The sequence below is a fragment of the Frankliniella occidentalis genome, unplaced genomic scaffold (assembly GCF_000697945.3).
Source record: "Frankliniella occidentalis isolate FOCC.00 unplaced genomic scaffold, Focc_3.1 Scaffold17, whole genome shotgun sequence".
In the NCBI taxonomy this organism is placed as follows: domain Eukaryota; kingdom Metazoa; phylum Arthropoda; class Insecta; order Thysanoptera; family Thripidae; genus Frankliniella; species Frankliniella occidentalis.
In genome coordinates, this window is record NW_026267147.1 from 275,586 (window position 1) to 285,321 (window position 9,736).

At 52.2% G+C, this 9,736-nt stretch overlaps 1 protein-coding gene across 1 annotated transcript in view; it reads right to left on the minus strand.

Moving 5' to 3' along the window:
- The window catches only part of LOC113206995 (SH3 and multiple ankyrin repeat domains protein 1), a 58,201-nt gene that overhangs the window by 24,125 nt on the left and 24,340 nt on the right, over positions 1–9,736 (minus strand). Inside the window, exons 2-3 of the mRNA XM_026423322.2 lie at positions 2,878–3,227; positions 2,364–2,472 (exon numbers count right to left, since the gene is read on the minus strand). Coding sequence (XP_026279107.2) covers positions 2,364–2,472; positions 2,878–3,216 — 448 coding nt within the window. The 5' untranslated portion in view covers positions 3,217–3,227. The remainder of the gene's footprint in view (positions 1–2,363; positions 2,473–2,877; positions 3,228–9,736) is intronic.

Sequence of the window (9,736 nt, forward strand, 5' to 3'; positions counted from 1 at the left end):
CCACCACAATACAGGCAGTTCTCGCCAATAGGCGGTGCAGGCGCGCACGTACGTGTGTGTGCTTCTAATTCGTTCACTCGCTTTTGCTCCTCTTACTTTATTCACAAAGCGGGGGAAAAAGAAACACACACACACACACACAGACACACCCCGCTCCTCGCCACTCCACTCGCGGGTCGTGCGCGCATGCGCGGGGGCGGGGCAGCAGCGGCGTAGCCACGCGCAGCTTCTGCGAATTAAACGGGTATGGTGGCTTGGGCGAGTGTGACAGAGACGGATGTACCCAAAGGAGAGCAACTCGCCACACACCTACACACACACACACACACACACACACACACACACACACACACACACACACACACACACGCGAGCCCGGCCCGCCACTGCGGGACCCCGCACTGGAATCCCACCACTCTCTTCCTGCACGACGCGCCCAGCGTGCCGGGTCCTACACTTGCACTACTGGTCTGTAGAGTAAATGGGCCGCGCAAGGTGACCCTGCTGGGGGAAACCGGGGGAAAACGGGGAGACAAATCTATTTACTGGAATTTACCTAGAATTTACCTACATAGTGGTAGATATGGAATAAGTAAGTAATCAGTAGCGCCCCAGACTACGTTCTTTGCCGACACCACATTTTCTTCGTCTTGGAAAACTAGTATCAAAGCCGTGTATTTAAGGCTCACTCTCACCTCAGGATCCGCAACACCTACAGGCAGTAGTCATGTTTCTGAACAGCTTGAACGGTAGCATGAAGTCATGTTAGGGGGCACTGAAACTCAAGTAAAGAGTTTGACCTCGAGTTTTATGACGCATCACTGCGAACCGTACTTGTTCTTCTTAGGGATCATCTAGAAATTACATCCGTTTCTTAGATTCATTTGATCATTTTGCAAATTATTCGTGCTCGGCGCCTGCAAGACTCGGGGTAGGCCACCCCGCAATGCACGCACGCACTACGGGCAGGATTTTGCCTGCCCATCAGGCGCTATGAGACCTTGCCGCAGCTGAACTAGGCAATTTTCGTAACGGCAGATACTGGATGCATGCAGTTTTTGATTCTCCAACCACAAGAAGGGAGACGATTAAAGTCAAAGAACTAGTTCTTCTTGGCACAAAAGTAATTATGCCAACAAGGGGACTCATAAGTGTTAGAACCTGATTTTATTCCGCCTTAGGGGGGAGGATTGAAGGGTGACCGTCTACCGAACGAAATTTCCGAAGCAGACACTTTCGTGCCCAATTTCTTTTACTTATGAAAAAGGTTGTGTGTAGCAGATAAAGATTAATACAAGGCAAGGCAGGACAGGAATACTGACAAGGAGTCCAAAAAGTCAGAAACTGGGCCAAAATGTATTCGAAGAAAGATAGATAAGAGTAGAAAAACGTGTACAGTGCAAATAAAACCTTTCTTTTGCAAAATAAAGATAATTGCCGACACTTAACGACACACGCGAAAGGCGCGCGGAGAATGCAATTTCACGAACCTTAGGCTAATGGGGGAGTAATAACTGTATGCCCCTTATGAACCTCCTTTACGAGAAGCGTCATTTGTGTAAATGTCAAATTTATAACGGAAGAGCACTGCACACTGCACAGACACGACTCCTAATAACAAAACAGTTGAATAAACATGTATAAAATTTAACTGTGGTCTGTGAAGGCGATTAGGTGGGAAAAGTAAACAAGACGACTCTTTTCCAGAGTTCCCTCCTCTCCTTCTCACGCGGCGCGGCGCCGCTGCAGGCGCCTCGCGCCCCGCGTTTGGGAACACGGCGCGGCGTCTCGTGATCAGTTTCCACGCGTGGCGCCCCGACGCCCGGATTTATGTGGGTCCTCACGAAAAATTAAAGGAGGAGTGAGGGAAGTTGCGGGAGAGAAAGCAAGCAGCGCTAATCTGCGAGGCTCTTTCGGAGAGCCTCCCCCACACCACCACAACGCGGGAGCCCGGGGGAGCGATTCAGTTTAGCAGGCAGATCGACGGACAGACGTCTGTTCGGAACGTGAACGTGCACATTGAGGAAAGAGATGTGTCGCAATGACCAAAATAGTGTTGAATCAATGAAAATTTACATCCTCAAGCCAACTAGACATTTGATCAAGAATTTGAAACAAAACATGAGGGGCAAACAAAAACATCATCGAGCCACACAGTTCTATGCTAACAATATGAACCATACGGTGTGCAGCTGCTATCCTTTTTGGAAGTGTCGAAAATGTCAACAATTGACGTATAAGCTCGTTAGACACCACAAGGTGTCTAGAAAATACACACTTGAACATAAACATCAGTTGAGGTCGGTCGAGGTGCAAACTTAAACACACTTGTGTTACCAGTGCGGGGACTGATAAATACTCACTTTTGACTTTCAGCGTGATGTTGGTCTGATTCGATACGAGTGCGAGGACCTCCTTGTGCGTCGCCTGGTTCAGTGAGAACCCGTTTATCCTTAAGAGTTGATCTCCAACCTGCGCATCAAAAATTAATTAGACCGTAAATATTGCCCACACATCCTAAATATTTTCATTCAATAAAATAAGCATCTTCAATAAAATTAATTAAATTTGATCGCTAATAGCTTTAAGGAACAGTTAGTTCGATCGTACACTGATAAACTAAGTGTTCAACTGCTCAACACGTCTAAGTGTGCAATCGCAAGTTAAATACTTGCAAGTGTGCAACTGCAAGTTGAACACAGTAAGCGTCCAATCTAAGGAAGTGTTCAACCGAGGAGTTGCACACTTGCAAGTGCACACCTACCGAGGTGAACACTTGCAAGTGTGCGACTACGGAGTTGCCCACTGGCAAGTATTCAACTTGCAGTTGCACACTTACAAGTGTTGAGCAGTTGAACACTTAGTTTATCAGTGTACCTTGAGACCATGCAGGTGTGCTTCCGAGCCGAACTCGACGGCGGAGACGAAAAAGCCCGTGCCGTGCTCCCGGCCTCCGCGGACGGAGAAGCCCAGGCCGACGCCGCCCCCGCCGCCCCCGCCCCCGGGGCCGCCCCCGGGCCGGCGGGACAGGCGCACGGTGCGCACGCGGACAGGTCCCGCCTGCGCGTCCTGGGCCTGCACGTCCTGCACCCGCGCCTGCAGGACCTGGCCGCACGAGCCGCTGGGCGCCATGGAGGGCTGGCGGGACGCCTGGCGGAGGTGCTGTCCCGGGGGCGGCTGGAAGGCCCGGCCCACGGCCCGCTGCGTGCAAGCCATCTTAGGGCATACTGCAACACAAAAAAGAGGAAGAAATAGGTTATTCGAGGTAGAGCAGCAGTGTGGAGTGTTGAGGAACAGTTTGTTTTCGACCCAGAGAAAGTAAACTATTTGAAGTTTGACATAAACAAGTAAGGTATTCTAAAAAATCTACACTTTGGTTTATGACTGAAAGTAACTCAATAATTAAATACTCGAAAATTGTGAAGCAATCTTTAAGCATTTCAATCATGAATGGAATTTTCTCGGGGGTGGGGGGCATCTTGTGTATTTTTGTGAACGCTTCGCGTGTATTTCTTGTATTTTCTTTTATCTCTATATTCGAGTCTCCCCCTTCCCCCCGCAACTCTGCATTGTTTTTCGACTGGCATAGTTTACTTAAGTACGGCCTCTGTTGCCTCCCACTTCCTCGCCTTTCAGGGTGTTTTGACAGTGTGCTGCAGGTGCGCGCGAGGGTCAGTAGTTCCGGCCCGACGGCCGCTGGGACCCTCCCGGTCCAGATGGCCCGTTCAGATGCAGATGGCCGGACCGTCGCCCTGATTCCCTTTCCGAACCGAAATGGCCTTGACTGCCGCTACGGGGATCATCAGATGGGTGGGATGGACTTGCCGCCGCCGCCGCCGGGAGCCAATCCCGATCCCAATGGCAAGCCCAGTCCATTTCCACAGTGGACGCCTAAGTGGCACTTTTGATTCGGCTTCGGCTTTTATAACTTTCACGGAGAAGCGGGGCGGCCGGCCGGCGCGGCATAAACGTGCCATTTCACTGAGGCACGCGAGGCCTTTAGAATCTAAATACACACCACCGAAAAAAAAACTCTGCGAACTACTCGCGATTCCTTTTAAAAGTCTCGCGGTGTGCTGCCAGTAACAGATCCCTGTTTCATCAGCGAGGCTCGCGTGACCAGCGCATAGTGCAGCGGCGATCTGAAATGCATATTTTTCTCCCCCCGCGGTCCACGTCGGATGGTAATGAACGCCACATCAGCCCCTCATGTAGGTCACGACCAGGCAGAATGTAACTCGTGTCATTATTTTTTCCCCGTGGTGCAACTGCGCTGCGCTCGCGCTCGGTACGTGAAGTTCAGTGCAGCGCCACACACGCGCCGGAGGTCCGTCGCGCACCTCGTCCCGTCACGGGGGTTGCTTTTGACCCTGAGGTTCCCCCTGACGTAACATTTCACGGCATCAGAGCAAAAGTACTCGACACGCAACTCTACAACTGCTCCCGCCCCCTCACTCTTTCTCTCTCTCTCTCTCCTTTCTCTCCAACCCCCACTCTTTTTCTCTCCATCTCTCTCTTTCACTCATTAGCGCTATCCACCGACCGAAAAGGCTCAAGGGCAGCCCTGATTATTTGGACCTCCCTGGCTGGCGGGAGGTGGCAGGTGTATACAAAACGTCGAGCTGGTATCACTTTACGAAGTACTATCGCTGAGGCAAAGGGGTGTACTGTACATTAGGTTGGATTAAAAATCTTAAACAACAAAATTTTATAAACGATTGATAATGGGAACAGGTACTCTCAGTTAAATGATTTCCATTTTTTCATTTCTTATCGTATACCTGTTTGAATGTCAGAGACGCACAAAACTTCGATCCCATAAAAACGAAGACGACTTTTCAATCTCTTTAGTAACTAGGTAGATGTACGCCAGACCACGTCTCGCGTAACAGGCTTCGCGATATCTCACGAAACACTGTTACGCTGCGACGCGCCTGGCATACATCTACCTAGGCCTGCGGCGCTGACACCCGACCCGAGTCGGGTAGTGCAAAAGTGTACACAAAGATACGGGCCTCCGGCCGGTCAACGGCCCGTCACTTTGACTAAGAATGCAGGGTTGTACATTTATTCGCTTATTTTCGTCAAAAACACCCTCTAGCGCCTCAAAGGTTAGAGATAGAGCCAAACAGATGAAATTTTCGCCCAATGGGCTCTACTTTGATGAGTTACCCCTTAGGAAACATTAAAAAAATATTTTTAAAAATTGTCATTTTGGGGACCTGTGGTTTTCGATTTTTTAAAAATCCAATTTTTGAGCTAGAATGCTCTTCTTTGAACTCGATCTGTCTTTTTATGATACAAAACGACCCTGAAAATCCCAGGTCGCTAGCTCAATTCGTTCTCGAGTTATCGTGCGTACAGACAAACAAACAAACACACACACACACACAGACAGACAAACAGACGCGAAACTTTTTGATCATCAGTGGAGTAATAGGCTTCGCTATCGCTCAGCCAAAAATGATGCGCTTTGCGGCAAAGGTAAGGCGACTCCGTTTCTGTTTTTTTTTTCCTCGTCGCCCGCGAATTTCACGCGAATCGAAGCGACGCCGTCATGATGCCATCAGAGATAGAGAGGCAGAGCGGCAGGGGGGTAATCTCTTGTTTCGTTGTCACTTTCATCTCGCGCTCCGAAAATGGGAAGAAAGGAAGAAAAAAAGGGAAAAGGGATGACTCATTTCGGCCGCTCGCGGTTCGGTCGGCGTTTTGAGAGATGCTCGGCTCCTCTGCCCCAGACAATGCGGGCAAAAACAATGACTGCTCTGTGGCCAGGGGTGTGATAAATTGACAAAGGCCAGAGAAGCGAGAGAAGGTGGGGAGGGGCAGAGGAGAACGAGAGTCAGGCAGAGAGGTCGTCAGCAGAACTTTAAAAATTAATTTCATGACAATAATGACTTTAAAGTGCTATACGTTATCAAGCAAGAGGCCGACATTCAAAAGAAACAGATTAAACACAAATTTCGTCCAAGTAGGTCCCCAGAGCCGCTACTCGTGGCCCGAGGTGGGTCGCTGTCACCGCACCGCACCCGTCTCCAGAAGGAGCAGGCTCTCACGGTGCTGCCGCCATGCCGCCACCACCGCCGTTGGTCCGGTGCCATCATACCTCGACCATCCCGGGACTAAAGCCAGCCCCCTCCCCCCGCATGGGGCAAAATGACTCTATCCCCCCACCTCCTCCCCCCACACCCGCGACGCCACGCCCCGGCATCTTCTGTCTTCCGCCAACGCCTCGGAGGAGTGCTGGCGGAGTTCGCATCCCGCTACGACGCGTCCGGCGCCCCGCCCCGCCCCTTCTTGCAATAGCGCTCGTGATGACACCGCGGAGCGCCCACTGCGCCCGCTCCTCCGCCCGCCGCGACACCTCGCAGCGTCTCGCAGCGGCCAGCTGACCCGCCGGAGGGAGAGCAGCGCCCATGGCAGCGCCTCTCCGTGTGATCGCCTCGGGGATCGCTTGGCGACACTTCTCTCTCGCACTCCAGGGGGCCAGGCCGTCCGCCTCACAATGAGGTCCATTACGGCCCTCAGCCTCAAGCGAGCCAAGCGCTTGAGCCGCTTGAGGGCGCCGGAGCCGAGGACCGCCCGCCTGCAGTCTGAGGGGCCTCCTTACGGACGCACACACGGTAAAAACAATGTCTCATTTTTTGAGGGGAAAGGGAAAACTTTGAGGAACTCCCTTGGTTTGAGGAAGGCTCCTCAGATTTCGACGAAGTCTCCTAAAAATTGTGGAATATTTCCTCATTTTTTGAGGAGGTTCCTCAAAATCTGAGGCGAGGTCCGAGGAGTTTTCCTCACATATGGGAGGTCCTCAAAGTTTTCCCTTTTTCCTCAAAAAATGAGACATCGTTTTTACCGTGCAGCTCCGGAGAGTCCACTCTGGGCGAGTAAAGCACGGCCACTTGATCCAACCGACATTCTCGTGCCCTACTATAACGGAAAATTTTAGTGTAATATTTCAGAAATCGGAAGTGAACCACTTCGTAAAGTGGAGTGGTCTACCGATCACCACATGCGCTAATGTTCATCCAATTTTCAATCGCGGTGGTGTCCCACAGTTCTGAGCAGGTGCGCTGACCGCTGCTACGGGGCTCGGCCGGTGGGGTGAGTCGAGCTGAGCGCTGCGTTGCGGACCGTGTCGGCGGCGACCTGGCTGGCTGACCGGATGGCCCCGGGGGCGGGGCGGACGCGGCGCGGCTGGAGCCAGGGACACCGGCAGGGAAAACAGGAGCACACGGCCGTCCGGGGGAATGTTATCAACGAAAGTTGCCGCGCTTGGGCCCCGAACTGTGGCGGGCGGCGCGGGGTGGGGCGCGGCGCTCCACCGGACGGCCAAGGCCAACGCCGCCGCGCGGCCGCTCGAGCAGGATAGAAAGAAATGGAGTCTGGCGGCGAGGGAAAGAAGAGACTGCCAACGATTTGGGGGTCTTTCCGTCAGAATCCGATTCCGAAGGACGGTAGACGACCTGCTCTGGTGAAAATACACCACATACTCGAGTTCACCGGACGTAGAGCGGGTGCTGGTTCGGTCTCAGTTGTTTGTTGGTTGTTGGTTGTTGGTGGTGGTGGAGGTGCAGGTGGTGGTGGTGCTGGTGAAGGTGGTGGTAGTGCAGGTGGTGGTGGTAGTGGTGCAGGTGGTGGTGGTAGTGGTGCAGGTGGTGGTGGTAGTGGTGCAGGTGGTGGCAGTGGTGCAGGTGGTGGTGGTGAGGGCTGCACGATTCGTATTGTCGCGAGGCGACGACGAAGACCATATGATGGTGATGATGATGATGAGCTCGTTGGTGACGACGGGGGAGCCTTGGCTGCCCAACGGGCGGTTTGTGTGGTTTTCTCCCTCCTGCCGTAACGGGTCGCCTCAGAGGCAGAGCCAGCAGCACCCGGGAGGGAATGAGACGGCGGTGGCGTGGCGGGGCGCAGCGGGCCGCGGTACTGTTGGGCGGGGCGCCTGCCTCCTCTCCTCTCGAGCCAAAGCGTCGCCGGTCGCATGCAGGCTGTCGTGCGAATCGTCCACTGCGACACCTGTAGGAGGGGATTTATACCCCTATACCCCCCGGTGTAAAACCCCGGGGGCATTAGTACCCCCCGGTATAAATCCCCTGGGACATTTATACCCCCCACCCTCCACCCCCAAGGGTACAAATGCCCCAGGGGATTCGTACCGGGGGGTATAAATCACCGAAAAAATTTGTACCCCCCTGGGCTGACGGGGGTACAGTTCACCTAGGGGATTTATACCGGGGGGTATAAATCAGTCAGTGGTTTTATACCCCCTATACCAGGAGGGGGGTATAAATCCGTCAGGTGTTTTATACCCCCCTATGCCGGTGATGGGGGGTATAAAATTGTCAGGTCAGGGGATTTATACCAGATTTATACCAGGGGGTATAGATCAGTCAGTGGTTTTATACCCCCCTATCCTATACCAGGAGGGGGGTGTAAATTCGTCAGGTGTTTTATACCCCCCTACACTGTTATTCAACGAATGTGACGTCACATTCGTTTCAATGTAAATCGTGTCACGTTCGTTTAAATGTTGTGTCACATTCGTTTAAACGTGAATCAGCCAATGCCTGGGCCCATTTGAGCATCAATTCACGTGAAGTCACGTTCAAATGAATGTGACACAATATTCAAACGAATGTGACACGTTTCACATTGAAACGAATGTGACGTCACATTCCTTGAATAACAGTGTATCCCGGTGATGGGGGGTATAAAATTGTCAGTCAGTGGTTTTATGCCCCCTATACCAAGAGGGGGTATAAATCTGTCAGGTGTTTTACACCCCCCCCCCCCTTGTAAGAGGGGCCCATTCTGCCGGTCGGCCATTTTTGATCCCATTCTGCCTGTGACCAAACCCCGATCTTATCAAGCCCTAACCTAACCTAACCTAACGAAGGGATGGGTCTTTTGAGCCCCTAACACAACCTAACCCCTATCTTATCATCCCTTAACTCAACCTAACCTAGATCTTGTCAACCCCTAACTCAACCTATCGAGGATTGGTGGAGGGGCGTAAGTGACGGGGCCTATCGAGGATCGCCCGAGGGGTGGTCTTATTAACCCCTAACATAACCTATCGAGGATTGGTGGAGGGGATAAGTGATGGGGGGCTAACTTAACCTATCGAGGATTGCACCAAGGGGCGTAAGTGATGGTGGCTAACTTCACCTATCGAGGATGGGGGTACACGTTCGTACAAGTTATGGGTGCGACGGGTCTCGACACGTTAGCCTGGACCCGCCCCTGCGAAGGGTGTGAACACGTCAACCTGGATCCACCCCTGCAACGGGTCTGAACACGTTCGCCTGGATCCGCCACTGTGGGGGAGAGGTGGGCGTCAAGGAAGTAAGGCCGGCCCGGCCAAAGGGCCAGCCGCAATCAAAAATCGGGGGAGGGTGTGGGGGAGAGGGTCGTTGGGATGCGAGTGAATCGGGTAGGGCATGTCATACATCGGCGGTTTGATATTTTTGTCCAATTTTTATTCCATTTGAATATTGCTGATAATTATTGTTAAGCGTCCTTCTCCTTCAAAGCCGAAGTCTTCTCTGGCCCAAATAGAAGTTTGCATTAACGGCGAATTCCTTAGATCAGTAGAAATTTAACAAATACACCTGACGGATTTATACCCCCTCCTGGTATAGGGGGGTATAAAACCACTGACTGATTTATACCCCCCCGGTATAAATCCCCTGACCTGACAATTTTATACCCCCCATCACCGGCATAGGGGGGTATA